The sequence below is a fragment of the Anolis sagrei genome, chromosome 3 (genome assembly GCF_037176765.1).
Source record: "Anolis sagrei isolate rAnoSag1 chromosome 3, rAnoSag1.mat, whole genome shotgun sequence".
NCBI classification, from domain to species: domain Eukaryota; kingdom Metazoa; phylum Chordata; class Lepidosauria; order Squamata; family Dactyloidae; genus Anolis; species Anolis sagrei.
The window spans coordinates 259,451-284,591 of NC_090023.1; the positions used below are offsets into that span (position 1 = coordinate 259,451).

Genomic DNA, 25,141 nt, shown 5'->3' on the forward strand with positions numbered 1-25,141 from the left:
GGGGACCTTGAAAGGGGGAGAGGATTTGTTGGAAGGGAAGAGAACTGGGCACGGGGTCCTCATAGGGGGAGAAGGGGCTGGAGAGTGGGGCAGGTTTCCACCCAAGAAAAGGGGGTGGGGGCAAGAGGCAGGGGCTGTAAGGCCTGCAAAGGGCCTCTTCTCCCCTCCCACCACCCCTTGCTCTCCATATGGGGGGGAGGGAATGAGGGGGTCCTTGCAGCATAAGGAACACAAAGGGAAGTCGCCTCCTTCTGAACATTAGGAAGAACTTCCTGACTGTGAGAGCCGTTCAGCAGTGGAACTCTCTGCCCCGGAGGGAGTGTGGTGGAGGCTCCTTCTTTGGAAGCTTTTAAGCAGAGGCTGGATGGCCATCTGTCAGGGGTGATTTGAATGCAATATTCCTGCTTCTTGGCAGAATGGGGTTGGACTGGATGGCCCATGAGGTCTCTTCCAACTCTTTGATTCTATGATTCTATGATCCTGCAAAAAGGTGGAAGTGTGGCAGATACTCTTCTCCCACCCAAAGAAACACCCCTGTGTTTTCTCCACTGTATTGAAGGGGTTAGCTTAGGTTTCTCTTGTTATAGTTCAGCCAGGGCTGATGGGTTCACAGATGAATCAGAAGGGATTGTGGGATTTCCTGGGGCTCAGGGTGATGAAGATTCAGGCCAAGTTCAAAGAGTTGATGATTCTGGAAAAGGAAATTGGCTCAGACAGTGAAGATCTCCAAGGTCAGACGGTTGAGCCAGAAGCAGCATCTTTAGACAAGGGGTCGAGCGATGAACTGGGGTTCAGGGTGATGAAGTGACGAGACTGTTTTATTGTTTTAATGCTTGTTGATGTATTATTTTAATTATGATTTATGTTTAATTGTGGTTTGAATTGTAATGGGGTGGGCTCGGAAGGAGCCTCGTCCATCCCATGGGGAGTCTGGGTTCCAGGTGGCTTTCCCTCGTTCCCTGAGCGGCTTCCAAGGTGAGAAATCTCTCTATTTCTGGGGTGTCTCACCCATTGAGCCTGGGGACATTCAAGTGGTATGAAGCTGCATTAATTCTGCAACAGGGCTGTCACGGATCGCAGCTGACTTGGGATCACACCACATCCACAAAAACAGTAGCACCCTATTCTCACCATGTGTGTGTGTGTGTGTCACAATTCTATGGTGTCCTGGCACCAGTCCTCTTGGAAAAGGAACCACATCTCCCAGGGTTCCATAGCCCTGAACCAGTCCTATATCCTATATCTGCAGGCCCCCAAAGGAAGACAGACCGATGCACTGAAACAAGGCAGGCACATAGAACCCTGGGAGATGTGGTTCCACAAGGACTTGAGCTTTCCCTTTCCAAGAGGGTTGGTGCCGGGACACCATAGAATATCTCCCAGGGTTCCATATCTCCCAGGGTTCCATGGCACTGAACCAGGGCAGTCTGAATGCGCCCGCCTTCTTTCCGTGCATCTGTGTGTCTTCCTTTGGGGGCCTACAGATATAGGATGGGGGACACAGGCTTGGAAAGGACCCTCGCTCCTTTTCGCTGGGGTGGTTTCCAAGCCTGTGTCCCCCACCCTATATCTGCAGGCCCCCAAAGGAAGACACACTGATGCACTGAAACATGGTGGGCACATTCAGACTGCCCTGGTTCAGTGCCATGGACCCCTGGGAGATGTGGTTCCACAAGACCATGAGCTTTCCCTTTCCAAGAGGGCTGGTGCCGGGACACCGTAGAATTGTCAGATATCTCCCAGGGTTCCATAGCCCTGAACCAGGGCAGTCTGAATGTGCCCACCTTCTTTCCATGCATTGGTCTGTCTTCCTTTGGGGGCCTACAGATATAGGGTGGGGGACACCATCCCTGCGAAAAGGAGCAAGGAGTCTTCGTGGGCCCCAAGCGGAAGGTGAGCCGGGAGTGTGATGCAGCAGCAGAGAAGGGCAACGCGATGGATCCCAGGTGGCATGCCTGGGAATGCCCACGGCCCCAATTTCTTCTCTCCTTTGGAAGCACACCCTGGGTCCAGTCCTTGGCCACAACCTCCAGGAAAGAAGGAAGGAAGGAGAGGGACAAGGAGGGAGGGGCCCAGAGAAGGGCCACCCCCCACAGGGCCAAAGCAAAGGGAAATGGCCACGAGGAAACCCTCTAAGGCAGTGGTTCTCCACCTGTGGTTTCCTCCCCAGGTGTTTTGGCCTGCAACCCCCAGAAATCCCATCCAGTTTACCAACTGTTAGGATTTCTGTGAAGCCAAAACATCTGGGGAGGGGCCCACAGGTGGAGAACCACTGCTCCAAGGCGCAGCCCAGGAGGAGGAGGAAGGCTTGGAGCTGCTCTGGAGACTGGGATGCAAGGAGCCACGGGTGCAGAGAGCCCAGGGAAGGCTTTCTGGGGAGAAGAGCTGGAACAGGCGTCTGGTAGAGCCTCCTTCCTTCCTTCCCTGGGGGTTGGTGAGCAGAGGCTGGGAGGCTCTCTGCCTGGGTTGGATGACCTCCAGGAATCCCTTGCTACTCAGTGCCTGTCGGGCAGCCTGGCCTCGCTCCTTGGTGGTCTAGGGAACCCCCTCCCCTCCCCTCAGCCACACACATTCACTGTCATTCTATCAGGTCAGGGTTTCGCCTCGACACTAAGCCTGGTCGTTGTCTGGCTCTGGGACCCTGGTGCCCACATAGAATCCTAGACTGGGAAGAGACCTCCTGGGCCATCATCCAGTCCAACCCCATTCTGCCAAGAAGCAGGAATATTGCATTCAAAGCACCCCTGACACATGGCCATTCAGCCTCTGCTTAAAAGCTTCCAAAGAAGGAGCCTACACCACACTCCCTCCGGGGAAGGCAGAGAGTTCCACTGCTGAACGGCTCTCACAGTCAGGAAGTTCTTCCTAATGTTCAGGTGGGATCTCCTCTCTTGTAGTTTGAAGCCATTGTTCCCTTGCGTCCTAGTCTCCAGGGAAGCAGAAAGGAAGCTTGCTCTCTCCTCCTCCCTGTGGCTTCCTCTCACATATGTATACATGGCCCTCATCATGTCTCCTCCTCTCAGCCTTCTCTCTCTTCTTCAGGCTAAACATGCCTGAAGAATTCCTCCTATGGAATATGGAGGCCTGGCAATCTAGGCTGAGGTGGGCCTTCCTCTCCCAGAAGCCTCGGCCCAAGGGATTGCCGTCTCGGGAAGGAAGGAAGGCCCGCCCGCCCCCTCTCTCCTCTCTCCTCCTCCTCCCTTCCTGACGCGAATCTCCGCCGCCTCTCTTGAGGGCGCCTGCCCCCGTCCGCCGTGTTTGGGCCGGGCGGAAGTCCACCGAGAGGGCCTCTGCTGCTTCCTAGAGAGGCGGGGAAAGGCTCGTGCGACGCGCTTGCCTCTGAGCTCACTTCCGGAGGAGTAGGCGGCGGCGACCAAAACAATGCCTGAATGGCGGCGTGAGGGGAGAAGGTAAGGGTGTCGGGGGGAGTGTTGGGGCCTGGCTCCCCCTTCCCACCGCATTCGCCTTTCTTTGGGGGGCGGCCTCCCTCTTTCTGGGCCCGAGGCGCTTCCCTTCCGTCATAGAATCCTAGAATCCTAGAGTGGGAAGAGACCTCCTGGGCCATCATCATCCACCCCAACCCCATTCTGCCAAGAAGCAGGAATGTTGCATTCAAAGCACCCCCGACAGATGGCCGTCCAGCCTCTGTTCAAAAGCCTCCAAAGAAGGAGCCTACACCACACTCCCTCTGGGGCAGAGAGTTCCACTGCTGAACATAGAATCCTAGAATCCTAGAGTTGGAAGAGACACCTCCTGGGCCATCCTCCAGTCCAACCCCATTCTTCCAAGAAGCAGGAATGTTGCATTCAAAGCACCCCCGACAGATGGCCGTCCAGCCTCTGTTCAAAAGCCTCCAAAGAAGGAGCCTACACCACACTCCCTCTGGGGCAGAGAGTTCCACTGCTGAACATAGAATCCTAGAATCCGAGAGTTGGAAGAGACCTCCTGGGCCATCCTCCAGTCCAACCCCATTCTGCCAAGAAGCAGGAATGTTGCATTCAAAGCACCCCCGACAGATGGCCGTCCAGCCTCTGTTCAAAAGCCTCCAAAGAAGGAGCCTACACCACACTCCCTCTGGGGCAGAGAGTTCCACTGCTGAACATAGAATCCTAGAATCCTAGAGTTGGAAGAGACACCTCCTGGGCCATCCTCCAGTCCAACCCCATTCTTCCAAGAAGCAGGAATGTTGCATTCAAAGCACCCCCGACAGATGGCCGTCCAGCCTCTGTTCAAAAGCCTCCAAAGAAGGAGCCTACACCACACTCCCTCTGGGGCAGAGAGTTCCACTGCTGAACATAGAATCCTAGAATCCGAGAGTTGGAAGAGACCTCCTGGGCCATCCTCCAGTCCAACCCCATTCTGCCAAGAAGCAGGAATGTTGCATTCAAAGCACCCCCGACAGATGGCCGTCCAGCCTCTGTTCAAAAGCCTCCAAAGAAGGAGCCTACACCACACTCCCTCTGGGGCAGAGAGTTCCACTGCTGAACATAGAATCCTAGAATCCGAGAGTTGGAAGAGACCTCCTGGGCCATCCTCCAGTCCAACCCCATTCTGCCAAGAAGCAGGAATATTGCATTCAAACCACCCCTGACAGATGGCCATCCAGCCTCTGTTTAAAAGCCTACAAAGAGGGAGCCTCCACCACACTCCCGGGCAGAGAGTTCCACTGCTGAACGGCTCTCACAGCCAGGAAGTTCTTCCTCGTGTTCAGATGGAATCTCCTCTCTTGCTCCCTCCTCCCTGTGGCCTCCTGTCACATATTTATTATACATGGCCCTCATCATATCTCCTCTCAGCCTTCTCTTCTTCAGGCTAAACATGCCCAGCTTGTTTGTTTATTGATTATTGACTAGCCTTCTTGCATTGAAGGTTTGCCTTTTATGTCTGGAATCCGCCCTGAGTCCCTTTGGGGAGAGAGATAGAGCAGAATATAAATAAAGTATTATTATTATTATTATTATCATTATTATTATTATTAAGGACGAGGGCGGGCCCAGGATGAGCAGACCTGGTTCTGAATAGTTATTTGTTTATTTACAACATGAATATGCCCCCCCCTCCTCACCCCTTCTCCGCCTTTATCCCAATTTGGGAATCCAGTTGGAATCATAGAATCAAAGAGTTGGAAGAGACCTCATGGGCCATCCAGTCCAACACAGTCCAAAGGCACAGAAGGAAACGCCTCCCCCCCCCCCATGGATAGAAGAAGCCTTCCTCCTCCTCCTCCTGACCTATATTCCTCCCCATTTCCTGCCCCCAGAAACCCACTGAGGAAGGAGGGAGGGAGGCCGTGAAGGGGGCCTTGGAGAAGGGAGAGGGAGGGGCCCCGAAGGAGGCTTTGATGGGGAGAGGTCTCCTCCTGGGGTGGGGCCAGGGGAAGGAAGGAGGGAGGGGCCTGGCTGCAGTCCAAGGAGGGAGGGAAGGGGAAGAGGAAGCCCACACAAAGGAAGAAGGGCTGCCAACCCGGTCTTTGCCTGGAAACACGAGAGAGGCAAGAGACTCCAAGGGCCATCCAATTTGGCTCCTGCAAGGCACCATACAAGCCCTCCCCACAGATGGCCATTCGAGCTGCACCTAGATTTCAGAAGGAAGGAGACTCCACCAAGCTCCCAGGCAGCAGGATCTTGTTCTTCTGATATCGAGCTCTTTTGGCGGGTCTTCCCAGCGGGAGAGATCCCTGAGGACCGAGAAGAAGGTCCTTGGCCTTGATGAGCAGCCAGCGAGTGCCAATCCAAAAAGACGCAAAAAGGTTAAGAATCAATCTCACCAGGCTGAAGAGGTATCAGGGACCGAGGCGTTTATTCTGCAATTCAGCTGAAAAGGATGCGTTACAGGGATAATTCCACCATAAGCATACAGTACAGTGATTTTCAGGCATATTTATACAAGTAAAACAAAGAAAACCTGGTTTGAAACTCCCGCCCGCCTTCTGTCAGTTTTCTCCGCCCTGATTGGCTGGCTCTGGAACAGCTGGGAGGAGGCTTGGCCGCTGGTCCCGCCTCCCCTCCAATCGCCGGGCGCTGTTGCCTCCAGGGGGCCAATCAGGGCCCTTAGAGCGCCTCCGAAGATGGTCCAATCAGCGGCCAGGAGGCGGGACGTGGTTTGACAGCTCAGAGGGGGGCGGAGCGCCTGGGAGGCGTCCGCCAGCTGATTGAGAGCCTTTGTTCTTACACGGCAGGGTGGCAGACGGGGGAAACAAAGGATTTCCTGATTTCTGATTGCAGATGTGTATAGACATGAAAAAGGGGCTATTGATGGTATTCGGATCTCAAACTCTGCAGACAAGGGGATCCTTAATCACAAAGGAGCTTACACAAATACCATGATTGATTCAATCAGTCCGTTTTCCGGGTTTCGGTTGACCCATCCCTGGGTTGTTTGTCTGACTCTGAGAACAACCCTTGAGACAATTGTCAACCCTGATCCATGCATTATGTCAATATAAATGGGGTTTTTCTGAGGAAATTGGATTTCCTTAGCTGGAGCCTCAGGTCACATCCTTTCTTAGTAGGGTAAAGTTTAGAAGGGAAAAGTAGGGAAAAAGGGCAAGGGTGCATCTCATAGATTCCATATTATACATATCATATACATTCTCCATATATTTCATAAAGGGGCCCCCTTCCCAACCCGGCAGAGTTTATTAGAGACGATGACAGTTGATAAAAGCAATTCATTTCTGTTCAAAGAGTGATCTTCTTGGCAAGGGCGCACACACACACATAGGCAGAGGCTGTTTCCCCCAAGGGGCCTGGTTCAGAGTCCGTGGAGGAAGTTCATAGGGTATCAAGTCAATCAGTGAGGGCAAAAGGTCCGCAAAGAGTTCACAACTAGTGAAGAATGGGGCAATGTCCTCTAGAAAACTGCATCTCCCAGCCGAGACCCGGGACCCAACTGGCCCCCTCCCCGGGGCTCCTGCGGCCGGCTGCCGCAGGTCTCAGGCGGCCAGAATCAACGTGGAGCGGGCACTGCCGCGGAGAAGGGGAAAACCCAGCCAACTGGCAATCAGCTGTTTCTCTGCAAGACAGAAATACTCAAAACAAAGCTAATTTTCCTCGGGAGGAGCAGCCCAAAACAAAGAAAAGGGAGATGGCAGTTAGGCTTAGAATTAGTCATAGAAAAATATAAAATTGGAACGGCGGCGATCCGCCATGTTAAGTGTTTTCGTGGATAGCGAGGTTTGTAATGGCGGTTTCCGTATCCACGGCCTGATTGGACGCAGATCCGGGGTCCGGGGGGCGCCTGGAGGCGCCCCCCGCGGGCTCACGGCCCTCCGGAGCCCAAAAAAGGGGTTTGCTGAGGTGTTTTGGAGTTTGAGCCAAGAAGGGATACAAAGGTAGCATGCGGAGAGATAGAAAGTTTCAAGTTATAAGCACTTTATTAGGGAAAGATACAAAGTAAAGGGAGAGGGGAAGTTAGCGGAGTTTGCAGGCATTCCTGGTCTTGGAGCTAGCGGCAGGGGCGCATTTCATCTGTTGGCCTCAAAAGCTTGGCCCAGGAACTGCGGAACTCCCTGCTGCAGTTCATACCAATGTAAAGGCTGGGCTGTTAGATGCGCTCGCCATCACTTCCCCTGGGAAGGAGCTCTTCTTCCTTCTGAAATATAGATGGAGCCTTTTCCCCTGCCCTTTGGACCCTTCCTCCGCCTCCCAGGGCTGCTGTGGGGAGGAAAGAGGGAGGCTGCCAGAGGTGGAGGTGGGCTTGGGGTCAAAGGAGAAAGAGAGGGGGCGGGCTGGGCTGTTTGGTGGAAAGGGAAGAGAACTGAGGAAGGGGGCCTTGGAGAGAGAGGAGGCTGGGGCAGGGTTCCACCCAGAGAAAGGGGGCAAAGAGGCAGGTGCCACAAGGTCCTCTTCCTTGCAGACGACCTCTTCTCCTCTCCCAGCATGCCTTGCTCTCCCTATGGAAAGGAAAGGGTCCCCAGGGCCTCCTGAAAAAGCACAAGGGGAGGCGGGTTTCTCTGGGCGTTTTGCATGATGTTTCCTTAGAGCTTGGCCTGAACATTTCGGAGAGTGACCTGCTCCCCTTCACCCAGAGGGGTCAACACAGCACTGCAAGCTTTTTTGGTGCAGGTGGGAATCCAATAGTTCAGCTCTTATCCGTGTTGATCTCTATCAGTTGGTAGTTTATGGGAAGGTGCAACTCCGCATTACAGAACTTATGACACTTTTGGCCACAAAAAATCTGACATACCAGGATGCCTTTTTAGCTACAACTATACAATTAGGCAGCCCCCCCCCCCCCCCCGCACTGTCTTCCTTCCAGAGGGATTTGGAGACTTGGATGTTCAGACAAGCCTTTGAGAATGCAAACTAGCCCCAGTGGTGCGCACTTTCATCCCATGCCCTTCTTCCTGAGCTACAATTTGCAGGATCTCATTCCCTTGTTCTTGTGTACAGTTGGCCATGTATTAGGACAGTTGCCACCATGGGTTTATTGGGTGCTGTTCTGAGTTTAAATTGTTGTTGTATATGCTAAAGGTTTTCCTTTTTTATTGTACTGTGTGTTTATTTCATGTGTTGTTTTAGGCACTTTGTGCCATATGTAAGCCGACCCAAGTCCCTTCACGGAGATGGAGGCAGGGTAATAATAATAATAATAATAATAATAATAATAATAATAATAATAATAATAAAATTCCCTGTAGTCACCTACGGATGTGAGAGCTGGACCTCAGGGAAGGCTGAGCGAAGGAAGATCGATGCTTTTGAGCTGTGGTGTTGGAGGAAAGTGCTGAGAGCGCCTTGGACTGCGAGAAGATCCAACCAGTCCATCCTCCAGGAAAGAAAGCCCGGCTGAAGCTCACTGGAGGGAAGGAGACTAGAGGGAAAGTAGAAGTCCATTGAAGGCCACATCATGAGGAGACAGGAAAGCCTAGAGAAGGGAATGATGCTGGGGAAAGTGGAAGGCAAAAGGAAGAGGGGCCGACCAAGGGCAAGATGGATGGATGGCATCCTTGAAGGGACTGGACTGACCTTGAAGGAGACCCTGGGGGTGGTAACGGTCGACAGGGAGCTCTGGCGTGGGCTGGCCCATGAGGTCACGAAGAGTCGGAGACGACTGAACGAATGAACAACAACAACAACAATAATAAAATGTGTGTGATCCAATACAACATCCAGCAGAGTGTTTGCTGTGGACTCATCTTGTTGGGTTCAAATAATCATCATCATCATCATCATCATCATCATCATCATTACAGATTGCAGAGTGTTCAAATCCCCCTTTACTCCTCCTTTTCCCTCCGTGAGTGTCCTGCAAGTCTTTCTGTCCAGGCTCCTTTGACCTTCTGTGCCCAATCTGACAATGCCAGGGTCAAAGGGGATGGTCGCAAGGGTCAATGAAGCCCAAAGGTATGCGTGCAAAAGTCCAGTCTTGCAATTTACAGAGTTACATTATTATAATTGTCGTTATCATCATTTATCTGTCATTAAAGGAGACTCTTGGATGAGGGGAGGGCAAAGGAGGGAAGGAGGACCCCCTCCCCCCAAAGGACTGGCTCTTCGCTCAGCTGTTATATTTTGTGCTCTTCTTATGGAATCTGCCAATGTCCTACCTGACAGAAATCCTGTTTCATCTGGAGTAATGTATACTGTTTTGAAGAGTTGCAGTTGCACTTTGGACTGAAAAAGGAGAAATATATTCAGGGGCCTTGGGTTTACATTTTTTGTAGGCAGATCAGAGAGGTTTCCAATCCCCATTTGCTCCTCCTTTTCGCTCTGCATGCATCCTGCAAGTCTCTCTGGCCTGCTCCAGTGCCTCTTCTTCTGCGTGAGGCCAGGCACCTTTGGCCTTCTGTGCCCAGTCTGGCAATGCCAGGGGTCAAAGGGGACGGTCGCAAGAATCATAGAATCATAGAATCCTAGAGTTGGAGGAGACCTCCTGGGCCATCATCCAGTCCAACCCCATTCTGCCAAGAAGCAGGAATATTGCATTCAAAGCACCCCTGACAGATGGCCATCCAGCCTCTGCTTAAAAGCTTCCAAAGAAGGAGCCTCCACCACACTCCGGGGCAGAGAGTTCCACTGCTGAACGGCTCTCACAGTCAGGAAGTTCTTCCTAATGTTCAGATGGAATCTCCTCTCTTGTAGTTTGAAGCCATTGTTCCATTGCGTCCTAGTCTCCAGGGAAGCAGAAAACAAGCTTGCTCCCTCCTCCTCCCTGTGGCTTCCTCTCACATATTTATACATGGCTATCCTATCTCCTCTCAGCCTTCTCTTCTTCAGGCTAAACATGCCCAGCTCCTTAAGCCGCTCCTCATTGGGCTTGTTCTCCAGACCCTGGATCATTTTAGTCGCCCTCCTCTGGACACATTCCAGCTTAGAATCAATCTCTCTCTTGAATTGTGGTGCCCAGAATTGGACACAATATTCCAGGTGTGGTCTAACCAAAGCGGAATAGAGCATGGGTAGCATTACTTCCTTAGATCTAGACACTAGGCTCCTCTTGATGCAGGCCAACACCCCATTGGCTTTTTTTGCCGCCACATCACATTGTTGGCTCATGTTTAACAATCAAAGAGCATTCTGAACTCCACCAACAATGGAATTGAACCAAACTTGGCACACAGAACTCCTGTGACCAACAGAAAATACTGGAAGGATTTTGTGGGCATTGACCGTGAGTTTTGGAGTTGTAGTTCACCTATATCCAAAAAGCACTGTGAATTCAAATGATGGAGCTGGACCAAACTTGGCACGGATACTCAGTATGCCCAAATGTGAACACTGGTGAAGCTTGGGGGGGGGGGGGGGAGGGGGGAGGCCTTGTCATTTGGAAGTTGTAGTTGCTGGGATGTATCGTTCACCTACAATCAAACAACATTCTGAACCACACCAATGAATTGGGCCAAACTTCCTGCACAGAACCCTCATGTCCAACAGAAAATACTGTGTTTTCTGATGGCCTTTGGCGACTCCTCTGACATCCCCTCGCGACCCCTCCAGGGGTCCCGACCCCCAGGTTGAGAAACACTGGTCTAGAGGCATTCTCTCCTGACGTTTCGCCTGCATCTATGGCAAGCATCCTCAGAGGTACTTCTGCCTCTAGACCAGGGGTCCCCAAACTACGGCCCGCGGGCCACTTCCGGCCCGCCAAGGGCACTTATCCGGCCCGCGGAGGAGGAGCGCCCCCCCCCCCCCGCCCACAGTGCCCCTCCGTTGGCTGGCTCACGCTATCCGTCAGGCCCGATGGACAGTGTGAACCAGCCAAGGGAGGCTGCCCCGGCACTCCATGCAGTCATGCCGGCCACATGACCTTGGAGGTGTCTATGGACAACGCCGGCTCTTCGGCTTAGAAATGCAGATGAGCACCACACCCCAGAGTCGGACACGACTGGACTTCATGCCAGAGGAAAACCTTTAACTAGGAAAATTGTGGGAGATCCAGGGTGGGAGAAAGAACTCTTGTCTGTTGGAGGTAGGTATGAATGTTTCAGTTGGCCACCTTGATGACCATTTCATAGTCTGACAGTTTTTAGGGAGAGGTGATTAGCTGGCCCTGGTTGTTTCTTGTCTGGAGTTCCCCTGTGTTTGAGTGTTGTTCTTTATTTACAGTTATAATTTTAGAGTTTTTTAAATACTGGTAGCCAGATTTTGTTCAGACTAGAAAGAGGAAGATTTCCCATTCTCTGCTCCTGGAATTACTGCCTCAAGAGGGCGAGAAAGAACCCTTCCACACAGCAAAATAAGATATGTGACATGTGCAGAGGGATTTTTTAATTGATTTTTTTTAAACTATAGTCCGGCCCTCCAACGGTCTGAGGGACAGTCAACTGGCCCCCGGTTTAAAAAGTTTGAGGACCCCTGCTCTCGACCATGGCCATATAGCCCGAAAAAACCTACAACAACCCAGTGATTCCGGCCATGAAAGCCTTCAACAATACATTGTACAATGTGCTTCTTAGGAAACCAGCCTGGCATGACCCCGGTGACCCTCTCAGTCCAGCTGGCAGGCGACCCCCAAGGAAACCCCTGCCAGTGGGCTCCCAAGGTCAGAGAGGGGCCTGTAGTGGTTGCAGGGAACTTGATGCCTTCCCTTTGAGCCAGAGCGGAATCACCACCTTTAGCACATCGTGTTAATTTTGGCCACAATATTGTGTCCTGCTTCGAGACCCTTTGGGCTCGGCCAAGTGCCCTCCATCCTGGACTTCTGCACTCCTGCCTGCCTCTGTTTTTGTGGCCCGAGTGTCGAATGTTGCATTGACCTTGGTTTTTCCCCTTTGCATTTGTTCCAACTCTGCTTCCATTCCTTCGTGGGATAGGTTCGGTAAGAATGCCGTCTCGCAAGGAAACTTCCTTTCGTTTATTTATTAATGTAAATTTTATTGTGTAAAGTTGATATGCAGAATGTAGAAGAAAACAAAGGAAATACATTTATTTATTTATTTATTTACTGCATTTGTTGACCGCTGTTCTCAGCCCTAGGGCGACTCACGGCGGTGTACAACATATAAAAAGACAATTTACAATGAAAGCAATATCATAAACAACAATAACAACATCACTATTAATAATACCATTACTCTAAATCATTCGCGACATCTCATCATAGAATCACAATCCAAATCTCGTTATCCATATTCCGTTCCACTCATCATTGCCAATTTGTTGTAGCACTTAGTCAAACGCCTTCTCAAACAACCACGTCTTTAGTCTCTTGTGGAATGTCATAAGGGAGGGCGCCTGTCTGATGTCTACAGGGAGGGTGTTCCACAGCCGAGGAGCCACCACCGAGAAGGCCCTCTCCCTCGTCCCCGCCAGGCGTGCCTGTGAGGCAGGCGGGATCGAGAGAAGGGCCTCCCCAGACCTCAAGGTCCTCGTGGGCTCATAGGCCGAGATGCGGTCAGACAGGTATTTTGGGCCGGAACCGTTTAGGGCTTTGTAGGATAACACCAGCACCTTAAATTGGGCCCGGTAGCAGATCGGCAGCCAGTGGAGCTGGAACAACAAGGGCGTTGTGTGCTCCCTGCGTCCCGCTCCTGTTAGTAACATGGCTGCCGCGCGCTGGACTAGCTGGAGCTTCCGGGCCGTCTTCAAGGGCAGCCCCACATAGAGAGCTTAGGGCTGCCCATCAAATGTGCACAATACAAATACATCACTCCACCACACTCACTCCCACCCATGACTTCCGACACCACTCAGTGTGAAACTAATATCTCATTCATTCAACCTGCCTTTGTCTTTATATCAGCGTTTCTCAACCTGGGGGTCGGGACCCCTGGGGGGGGGGGAGTCACAAAGGGGGTGTTGGAGGGTCACCAAAGACCATCAGAAAACACTGTATTTTCTGTTGGTCATGGGGTTCTGTGTGGGAAGTTTGCCCAATTCCATCGTGTGTGGAGTTCAGAATGCTCTTTGATTGTAGGTGAACTATAAATTACTGCAGCTGTTGTTCTTGTTGTTCATTCATTCAGTCATCCCCAACTCTTCGTGACCTCATGGACCATCCCACGCCAGAGCTCCCTGTCGGCCGTCACCAACCCCAGCTCCTTCAAGGTCAGTCTAGTCACTTCAAGGATGCCATCCATCCATTTTGCCCTTGGTGGGCCCCTCTTCCTTTTGCCTTCCACTTTCCCAATGAGCATCATTCCTTTCTCTAGGCTTTCCTGTCTCCTCATGATGTGGCCAAAGGACTTGAGCTTTGTCTCTAGTCTCCTTCCCTCCAGTGAGTAGTCGGGCTTTCTTTCCTGGAGGATGGACTGGTTGGATCTTCTTGCAGTCCAAGGTACTCTCAGATGAACTATACATCCCAACAATTACAACTGTCAAATGTCAAGGTCTATTTTCCCCAAACTCCACCAGTGTTCACATTTGGACATATTGAGTATTTGTGCCAAGCTTTGAGTTCACAGTGATCTCTGGATGTAGGTGAACTACAACTCCAAAACCAAAGGACACCTTTCCAGTATTTTCTGTTGGTCATGGGAGTTCTGTGTGCCAAGTTTGGTTCAATTCCATCTTTGGTGGAGTTCGGAATGCTCTTTGATTCATAGAATCCTAGAATCCTAGAGTTGGAAGAGACCTCCTGGGCCATCATCCACCCCAACCCCATTCTGCCAAGAAGCAGGAATATTGCATTCAAACCACCCCCGACAGATGGCCATCCAGCCTCTGTTCAAAAGCTTCCAAAGAAGGAGCCTCCACCACACTCCCTCCGGGGCAGAGAGTTCCACTGCTGAACGGCTCTCACAGTCAGGAAGTTCTTCCTCATGTTCAGATGGAATCTCCTTTCGTGTAGTTTGAAGCCATTGTTCCGCGTCCTAGTCTCCAGGGAAGCAGAAAGGAAGCTTGCTCCCTCCTCCTCCCTGTGGCTTCCTCTCACATATTTATACATGGCTATCATATCCCCTATCATATCCCCTCCCAGCTCCTTAAGCCGCTCCTCATAGGGCTTGTTCTCCAGACCCTTGATCATTTTAGTCGCCCTCCTCTGGACACAATATTCCAGCTTGTCAATATCTCTCTTGAATTGTGGTGCCCAGAATTGGACACAATATTCCAGGTAAAATGGTCTAACCAGAGCAGAATAGAGCCATAGCATGACTTCCCTAGATCTAGACACTAGGCTCCTCTTGGTGCAGGCCAAAATCCCATTGGCTTTTTTTGCTGCCACATCACATTCCTGACTCATGTTTAACTTCCTCCTCATGAGGACTCCAAGATCTTTTTCACACGTACTGCTCTCAAACCAGGCCTCATCATCCCCCGTTCTGTCTCTTTGCATTTCATTTTTTTTGCCAAAGTGGAGTATCTTGCATTTGTCCCTGTTGAACTTCATTTTGTTAGTTTTGGCCCATCATCTCTCTAATCTGTCAAGATCGTTTTGAATTCTGCTCCTGTCCTCTGGAGTCTTGGCTCTCCCTCCCCATTTGGTCCCGTCTGCAAACTTGATGATCATGCCTTCTAACCCTTCATCTAAGTCATTAATAAAGATGTTGAACAGGACCGGGCCCAGGACGGAACCCTGTTTGTGGCACTCCACTTGTCACTTCTTTCCAGGATGAAGAGGAGGAAGCCTTGGGGAGAATCACCCTCTGGGTTTGTCCGCTTAACCAATCCCAGATCCACCTCACCGTAGTTTTCCCTCACCCACATTGGACTAGTTTCCTTGCCAGAAGGTCATGGGGGACCTTGTCGAAGGCCTTCCTGAAATCCAGGTACGCTACATCCACGGCATTCCCCGTGTGCATCTACCCAGCTTGTAGCTCTATCGAAGAAAGAGATCAGATGAGTCTGGCATGACTTGTTTTTGATAAATCCATGTTGACTATTAGCGATGACTGCATTTGTTTCTAAGTGTTTGCAGACCGCTTCCTTCACAATCTTTTCCAGAATCTTGCCCGGTATCGACGTGAGGCTGACCGGACGGTAGTTGTTTGGGTCATCCTCACTGACCTATTGTAGTACTACCGAGAACCTTGCAGATATTTTGACCAAGCCACTAGGAGTGCAAAAACACAACCAGGTCCTGGAAGAATTAGGAATTTTTGAGTTTGATTTATGAAGGTTTTTATTAACACAAGGAGGGGTGTTAAGCTAAGTCCTTGCAGGACCGAGCCGTAGGGGAGTGGCGGCATATAGGTTTGAAAAATAAATAAATAAATAAGTATATGTCTGAAGAAAAACCTTATTGTTTGTCATTATCTCTTGTTCAGCTGACTCAGTAGGTCAAGCAGCAATTGTGTGCCATGCCCAAGAGGCTAGAACTGTGTGAGTTTTCTGAATACATTGTGGTGGGTGCTGGATTTCTGGTGGGCTGCTGCTGGAGTTCTGAAATAATCAATAAAGGAGTATTGTGTCTCTTAATATTTAAGAAATAATAATAATAATAACACTTTATTTATATAACACCCTTCACACCCCGAAGGGGACTCAGGGTGGATCACAGTACACATACACGGCAAACATTCAATGCCGCTTTGTACAGACAATACACGGACAGACAGAACAGAACAGGAATCATAGAATAGAATCATAGAATCCAAGAGTTGGAAGAGACCCCATGGGCCATCCAGTCCAACCCCATTCTGCCAAGAAGCAGGAATATTGCATTCAAAGCACCCCTGACAGATGGCCATCCAGCCTCTGCTTAAAAGCTTCCAAAGAAGGAGCCTCCACCACTCTCCGGGGCAGAGAGTTCCACTGCTGAACGGCTCTCTTTCACAGTCAGGAAGTTCTTCCTAATGTTCAGATGGAATCTCCTCTCTTGTAGTTTGAAGCCATTGTTCCATTGCGTCCTAGTCTCCAAGGAAGCAGAAAACAAGCTTGCTCCCTCCTCCCTGTGGCTTCCTCTCATGGAAGGTTGGGCTTGAGTCCCGGGGGTGCTGTGGCTCCGTCCTCTATGATGAAGAGCCGTCAGGACTTCCTCCTTCCTTTTGGTCACCCACCATTCTCTGATCTTCCTTCTTTACGGCGTCGTAAAAACCCTCCCCCACTTTTAGTGGTACCTAATTAATCTAATCACAGCTAAAGCTGATTTCGAATTGCTTAGGTAAACAATGAGCTAGGACTGCATCAATAGGAGCATAGTGTCTAGATCTAAGGAAGTAATGCTACCCATGCTCTATTCTGCTTTGGTTAGACCACACCTGGAATATTGTGTCCAATTCTGAGCACCACAATTCAAGAGAGATATTGACTCTAAGCTGGAATACTGTGTCCAGAGGAGGGCGACTAAAATGATCAAGGGTCTGGAGAACAAGCCCTATGAGGAGCGGCTTAAGGAGCTGGGCATGTTTAGCCTGAAGAAGAGAAGGCTGAGAGGAGACATGATAGCCATGTATAAATATGTGAGAGGAAGCCACAGGGAGGAGGAGGGAGCAAGCTTGTTTTCTGCTTCATAGAATCATAGAATCATAGAATCATAGAATCATAGAGTTGGAAGAGACCTCATGGGCCATCCAGTCCAACCCCCTGCCAAGAAGCAGGAATATTGCATTCAAATCACCCCTGACAAATGGCCATCCAGCCTCTGCTTAAAAGCTTCCAAAGAAGGAGCCTCCACCACACTCCGGGGCAGAGAGTTCCACTGCTGAACGGCTCTCACAGTCAGGAAGTTCCTCCTAATGTTCAGATGGAATCTCCTCTCTTGTAGTTTGAAGCCATTGTTCCATTGCGTCCTAGTCTCCAAGGAAGCAGAAAACAAGCTTGCTCCCTCCTCCCTGTGGCTTCCTCTCACATATTTATACATGGCTATCATATCTCCTCTCAGCCTTCTCTTCTTCAGGCTAAACATGCCCAGTTCCCTAAGCCGCTCCTCATAGGGCTTGTTCTCCAGACCCTTGATCATTTTTAGCTTCCCTGGAGACTAGGACGCAATGGAACAATGGCTTCAAACTACAAGAGAGGAGATTCCATCTGAACCTGAGGAAGAACTTCCTGACTGTGAGAGCCGTTCAGCAGTGGAACTCTCTGCCCCGGAGTGTGGTGGAGGCTCCTTCTTTGGAAGCTTTTAAGCAGAGGCTGGATGGCCATCTGTCAGGGGCGATTTGAATGCAATATTCCTGCTTCTTGGCAGAATGGGGTTGGACTGGATGGCCCATGAGGTCTCTTCCAACTCTTTGATTCTATGATTCTATGACTGACAGTTGACAGCTCACGCCAACCGGGGGCTTTGAACTTGCAACCTTTTGGTTGATAGATCTTATAATTGCTGATGATTTACCAGCTGTGCCAAACCTCTGGCCCTGTTAATTCATGGAAACCAATTATTCACATCATCTATGGTCTTTCTGAGTGTCTGCCTTATGTTTCTTTCACCAAAAAAAGGGACCAACAAGCCAACAATGGTCCCTTTTTCCTTCCATACATCCTTCATTCTTTTCATCCTCCCATCTTTTCTTCTTTCCTTCTGAATCCATCCCTTCGTGTTTATAAATCTGTGATCCCCATTGCTTGTTTCTGTGTCTGAACGTGAGACCCTTCCCACCACCAGTTCTTGGTATTCCCATTTGCAGCATGAGCCATGAAAGGAAAAGAGGATAGTATTGGAAATAAAGGAGGTTTGCAGCTTTTTTTTTTAATTTTCTGCTTCTTTCTCGAACAGGGAAATGAAGACCCCATGAAGTCACCTCCGGCATGAGAAGAAAACACTTATCTAGTGGAGTTTGGAAACCAAAGTGCAATAATGAAAGAAATCCCATCGGAAGACGAAGAAACCCTCTCGAGGTGCTGATCTTGTGGAACTCACTTGTGATCAGAAAGAAAAAGGGAAGACTCAAGTGTTCAGATTGCAATAATTCTATACATAACTGTCAACATGGAGAAGAAACCCCATACATGTCTTGAGTGTGGAAAGAGCTTCACTCAGGGTGGAAGTCTACGCTCACATCAAAGGATTCACAGTGGGGAGAAACCCTATAAATGCCAGGAATGTGGACAGAGCTTTACTGAGAGTGGACACTTACGTAAACATCAAAGGACTCACACTGGAGAGAAACCCTATAAATGCCCAGAGTGCGGAATGTGCTTCAGTCATACTTCAACTCTGTATAATCATCAAAGGATTCACACTGGAGAGAAACCCTTTAAATGCCCAGAGTGCGGAATGAGCTTCACTCATAGTTCAGGTCTGTATAATCACCAATCGATTCATGCTGGAGAGAAACCCTATATTTGCCTGGAGTGTGGACACAGTTTCGCTAAGAGTACAAGTCTACTTTTGCATCAAAGGACTCACACTGGGGACAAACCCTTTAAATGCCTAGAATGTGGACAGAGCTTTACTAGGAGTGGAAATCTACGTTCACATAAAAGGACTCACACTGGAGAGAAACCCTATATATGCCTGGAATGTGGACAGAGCTTCACTGGGAGTGGAGATCTAAAGAGACACCAGAGGACTCACACTGGGGAGAAACCCTACAAATGCCTGACGTGTGGACAGAGCTTCGCTCAGATTGGAAGTCTACGTAAACATCAAAGAACTCACACTGGAGAAAAACCCTATAAATGCCAGGAGTGTGGACAGAGCTTCGCTCAGATTTCAACTCTACGTTCACATCAAAGGACTCACACTGGGGAGAAACCCTTTGAATGCCTGGAGTGTGGACAGAGCTTCACTCAGACTGCAAAACTACGTAGACATCAATGGACTCACGTTGGGGAGAAACCCTATAAATGCCTGGAATGCGGACAGGGCTTCACTGAGAGTGGAGATCTACAGAGACATCAGAAGACTCACACTGGGGAGAAACCCTATACATGTCTGGAATGCGGACAAAGCTTCACAGGGAGTGGAGATCTAAAGAGACATCAGAGGACACACACTGGGGAGAAACCCTATAAATGCCCAGAGTGTGAAAAGAGCTTTGCTCAGATTGGAAATTTGCGTAAACATCAAAGAACTCACACTGGGGAGAAACCCTATAAATGCCTAGAGTGTGGACAGAGCTTCGCTCAAGTTTCAACTCTACGTTCACATGAAAGGACTCACACTGGGGAGAAACCCTATAAATGCCTGGAGTGTGGACAGAGCTTCAGTAAGAAAGGATCTCTACATTCACATCAAATGACTCACACTGGGGAGAAACCCTTTGAATGCCTGGAGTGTGGAAAGAGCTTCACTGTGACTGCAAAACTACGTAGACATCAAAGGACTCACACTGGGGAGAGACCCTATAAATGCCTGCAGTGCGGACAGAGTTTCACTGAGAGTGGAGATCTACTGAGTCACCAGAGGACTCACACTGGGGAGAAACCCTATAAATGCCCAGAGTGTGGACAGAGTTTCATTGGGAGTGGAGATCTAAAGAAACATCAGAGGACTCACACTGGGGAGAAACCCTATAAATGCCCAGAGTGTGGACAGACCTTCGCTCAGATTGGAAATCTACATAGACATCAAAGAACTCACACTGGGGACAAACCGTGTAAATTCCAGGAGTGTGGAGAGAGCTTTGCTCATAGTGGAAGTATACATTCACATGAAAGGACTCACACTGGAGCAGAACCCTATTCATGCCCTTAGTGGGGAGAGAGCTTCACTCAGAAACCCAATCTACATATACATCAAAGGATGCAAATTGGGGGAAACCTTATAAATGCCTGCAGTGTAGAAAGACTACAGTTCTAGTGCAAATCTATGTTCACACCACAGGATTCACACTGAGGAGAAACACTATAAATGCCAAGAGTGTGGACAGAGCTTTGCTCAAATTGGAAATCTATGTTCACATCAAAGGACTCACACTGGGGATAAAGCCTATAAATGCCAGGAGTGCGGACAGGGCTTCACTCGGAGTGGAGATCTAAAGAGACACCAGAGGACTCACACTGGGGATAAAGCCTATAAATGCCTGGAGTGATGACAAAGCTCCAGTGAAAGTGGAAGTCTATATTCACACCACAGGAATCACACTGGGGAGAAACCTCTACATGCACGGAAGGAATATGTTTCTTAATGCTGGATGGTCTTCTAGAAAGAAAATTCAAAAGATTGCGAAAATATGTGATACTTGCAGCAAGAATCCTATATCCTCAGAGATGGAAGGAAGAAGATATCCCAAGTCAAGTGAACGGACAGATGAAGATCTGCAAAGTAGCAGATACCAAGGAACTCATGCTGTCGATTTAGGAGAAAAAATTGGTCACTGTCAAGAAACATTGGGATTTAAATTCACTCTTTCCTGACAAGATGAGACCTCTCTTCTCATCGGAGGGGACGAGGGGGGACTCTGGCCTCATGAGTGGCGTCCTGGCCTTTGGGAGGAAGGAAACTCCGCATTCCAGGTGGACGAAGGGAGGAAACGGAGATCAGTTGTTCTCTGAAATTGTGGTGTGTTTCCATACTCAAATGTCCCTGGAGTGTGATGCAGCTCGTGACATAGAGCCTGGTGAGAACATATCCAGCCACAAGGCTGAGAGGAGATATGATGAGAGCCATGTATAAATATGTGAGAGGAAGCCACAGGGAGGAGGAGGGAGCAAGCTTGTTTTCTGCTTCCTTGCAGACTAGGACGCAAGGGATCCATGGCTTCAAACTACAAGAGAGGAGATTCCATCTGAACATGAGGAAGAACTTCCTGACAGTGAGAGCCGTTCAGCAGTGGAACTCTCTGCCCCGGAGGGAATGTGGTGGAGGCTCCTTCTTTGGAAGCTTTTAAGCAGAGGCTGGATGGCCATTTGTCAGGGGTGATTTGAATGCAATATTCCTGCTTCTTGGCAGAATGGGGTTGGACTGGATGATGGCCCAGGAGGTCTCTTCCCACTCTAGGATTCTATGAAAAACTTCCTGACTGTGAGAGCCGTTCAGCAGTGGAACTCTCTGCCCCTTGTGGAGTGTGGTGGAGGCTCCTTCTTTGGAGGGTTTTAAGCAGAGGCTGGATGGCCATCTGTCAGGGGTGCTTTGAATGCAATATTCCTGCTTCTTGGCAGAATGGGGTTGGACAGGATGATGGCCCACGAGGTCTCTTTCAACTCTTTGATTCTATGATTCTAAGGAAAGGGGGGAAGGAAGGGGCAGAGGGAGGGCGGTCTGCTTGGGAAGGAAGCCCAGATTCTGCGATACCTGAAAAACCTCTGGGGAGGGGGAGAGACCTGTTCTCCAGCGAGGACTCCCAGTTGGACGTGAGGCGGAGAAGAGCGGAGCCTGTTGCAGATGTCGTGTCAAAGAGGCTTCCATTTTGGGTATGAAGCCTCAGCAGCTCAGGCCCCAGGAGAGAGGGAGGGGGCCTCATGGGGTGGGACCCCCATCCCTCCCTCCCTGAGGGTCCCAAAGGCCAAAGGAATGGCAGGAATGTGCTGGCTCTCTCGTGAAGAGGGAAAGAAGAGGTGAGCAGAGCTGGGTCTGAATATCATCAGCCTTTATCCCATTTTGGGGGTTCAAACACAGCTGAATTAATCCCACATTATCTGCTTTGAACTGGAATATCTGGCAGTGTGAACTCAGCTATCCCAGTTGTGGGATTTTGTGCCTTGATCTTCTGGGTTCTATGGCTGTGTGGAAGGGCCCAGGGAAAGGCACAGAAGGAAACCTCATCCATGGGGAGAAGAAGGCCTTCCTCCTCCTGACCTCGCTCTGTGTCTATTTATTTATTTATTTATTTATTAGTACACTTGTATACCGCTAATATCTCAGCCTAAATCGGCGACTCATTGCGGTTTACAGCATTTAAAAACAACAATATTCAGATTAAAAATATAAAACACAAGTACATATACAATACACAGTATTGGGCCACCAATACAGACCAAAGCATCTCATAATTAAAATCATAATCCAATTTCGTTGTCTGTGATTGCCAGTCCTTGATCGAAAACTTCGTCGCATCGGATTAGCCGAATGCCTGTTCAAACATCCATGTCTTCAGTTTTTTTCGAAAAACCATCAGCGAGGAGGCTGATCTTATCTCTACAGGGAGGGCATTCCAAAGCCGCGGGGCCACCACAGAAAAGGCCCTGTCTCTCGTTCCCGCCAGCCGCACCTGTGAAGCAGGTGGGATAGAGAGTAGGGCCTCTCCCGAAGATCTTAGGGTCCTGGTGGGCTGATAGGCCGAGATACGTTCAGATAGATATGTTCCTCTCCGTTTCCTGCCCCCAGAAACCACTGGGGAGGAGGGAGAGAGGGTGGTCTTGAAGGGGGCTTTGCGGGGAGGGTTGAGAGAAGGGCCTCAAAGGAGGCTTTTGATGGGAGAGGTCTCCTCCTGGGGTGGGGGGGGGCAGGGGAGGAGAGAGGAGCCTGTCTTCTAGTGTTAGAGACTGGGAATTTATGGTGACAATCCCAGAAGGCAAGGGAGGAAATGAGATTCCGATGAGGTTTTCCAACAAGGCTTTATTTCAAGTTGATCAACATGAGATGAATAGCCTCTTGACCATCCTGGTCAAAGAACAAAGACCATTCGCCCCTTTGTGGCGTACTTAACAATGTTTTTATATCAAACTTGTAAAAACAACACGTAAGCAACTTCTGATTGGTTGTTCTGTTTCTAACATCACAGTATGTTTATGATCTTGTTGAATGTGTGACCCTGGGCTGCAATCTGCAAGTTGATTATCCAAGGCAGAAAGAATTCGTGGGAGTAAGGGAGTAGATCTGCTTGTGTGGAACACAGGCAATTATTTTTTCCTATCAGCTGCAGCTGTTGGCAAGCAAAGCTCTCTCAATAGACAGGGATTCTGGGACTTGTAATAACTGGAAATTTATTTTTCTTAATCACGTTCCTATACTAGGAACCATCACAGAGTTTAAGATCATCTGGGGAGGCCCTGCTCTTGGAAGACCGCCCAAAGGAAGGGCTATGCAAACCTGGTCTTGGCCTGGAAGGATGCAAAAGAGACCCCAGGGGCCATCCAGTTCAGCCCCTGCAAGGCACCATCCAAGCCCTCTCCACAGGTGACCATACAACCTCTTTTGGACTCTCCAGAAGGAAGGAAGGAGACTCCAACAGAATCTTGTTCTTCCCCTGGGAAAGAGCTCTTCTTTTTTCTGAAATCTCAGTGCAGCCTCTTTTCCTGCCCTTTGGACCCTTTCTCTGCCTCACTTGGGGGTCAGGAAGATAGTCCGTAACCTAAAGGAGAGAGATGGAGGCGTGGGGGGGGGGACCCCTTGAAAGAGGGAAAGGATGGACTCAGTTATTTGGTGGAAGGAAAGAGATCTGGGCATGGGAACCTTAGAGAGAGAAAGGGGCTGGAGAGTGGGGCAGGGTTCCACCCAAGAAAAGGGGGGCACATGGCAGGTGTTACAAGACCAGCAAAGGGCTTCTTCTCCCTTCCCAGCATCCCTTGCTCTCCATATGGGACGGAAGCAGGAGGTCCTTGCAGCCCAAGGGGAAGCCCCCTCATGCAAAACATGGAAGCACGGCAGACTCTCTCCCACCCACAGAACACCCCCGTCTTTTCTCCCCTGTATTGAAGGGGTTAGCTTAGGTTTCTCCAGTTATAGTTCAGCCAGGGGCCGATGGGTTCACTGATGATTCAGAAGGGATTGTGGGATTTCCTGGGGTTCAGGGGGATGAAGCCTGTGCTTCATGGGGTGACACCCCCCCTGAAGACACAGTTTCGCAGCTTGGGTGTAATCCTGGACTCATTGCAGAGCCTGGAACCCCAGGTTTCGGCGGTGGCCAGGGAAGTCTTTGCACAATTAAGTCTTGTGCGCCAGCTGTGCCCGTACCTTGGGAAGTCAGACTTGGCCACGGTAGTCCACGCTCTGGTTACATCCCGTATAGACTACTGCAACACTCTATGTGGGGTTGCCTTTGAAGACTGTCCGGAAGCTCCAGATGGTCCAGCGAGCAGCAGCCAGACTACTAACAGGAGTGGCGCTTAGGGAGCGTACAACTCCTCTGTTGCACCAACTCCACTGGCTGCCAGTCTGCTACCGAGCACAATTCAAAGTGTTGGCTTTAGCCTACAAAGCCCTAAACGGTTCTGGACCAACTTACCTGTCTGAACGCATCTCCCCTTATGAACCCCCCAGGACTTTAAAATCATCTGGAGAGGCTCTGCTCTCAATCCCGCCTTTGTCACAAGTAGGGCTGGCGGGGACAAGAGACAGGGCCTTCTCAGTGGTGGCCCCTTGGCTATGGAACACCCTCCCCAGGGATATTAGATCTGCCCCTTCCCTATTAACATTTTGAAAGCAGGTCAAGATGTGGCTCTTTGAGTAAGCGTTTGCAGACACAATATAACAGACATGGAGAAAAACGGAACGACCCGACAATGTTATTGGATAACGCTTTTAATTAGGAGACTCAAATTGATCTATGTTTTTATTGATATTGTTTTACTTGGTTTTATATTTAAATTGATTGTTTTTAATTTGTATTTTATGTCTTTGATACTGACTGTAAACCGCCCTGAGTCGCTTGTGGGCTGAGAAGAGCGGGATATAAATGTAGTCAATAAATAAATAAACAAACAAAGATTCAGGCCAAGTTCAAAGTGTTGATGATTCAGGTCAGGAAAATGAAACTGGCTCACAGAGTGTAGATCTCCAAGGTTGGCCAGTGGAGCCAGAAGAAACATCGTTAGATAAGTGGTTCAGTGATGAGTTAATAAAAACAGAAAGTTCAGAGCTGAGAATTGGTTCCGTATGTGAGAAAGAAATAGGAAAACGGGATTGTTTCGTGAGTATTACTTAACAGCCTGTTGTTTACCTTGGAAACAGTTAAGGCAACGTTGGCTTTTGAGGGAGAAGCTAGGCCCGAGAT

General features: G+C 49.7%; 1 protein-coding gene across 1 annotated transcript; it reads left to right on the plus strand.

Moving 5' to 3' along the window:
- The first annotated feature begins 1,654 nt into the window (after window positions 1-1,654).
- On the plus strand, window positions 1,655-22,620 carry LOC132772377 (zinc finger protein 160-like). Its single transcript, XM_060771385.2, has 2 exons — window positions 1,655-3,410; window positions 18,040-22,620. The coding sequence occupies exon 2, from the start codon at window positions 18,253-18,255 to the stop codon at window positions 19,960-19,962; it is 1,710 nt and encodes a 569-aa protein (XP_060627368.2). The 5' UTR covers window positions 1,655-3,410; window positions 18,040-18,252; the 3' UTR covers window positions 19,963-22,620.
- The last annotated feature ends 2,521 nt before the right edge of the window (window positions 22,621-25,141 follow it).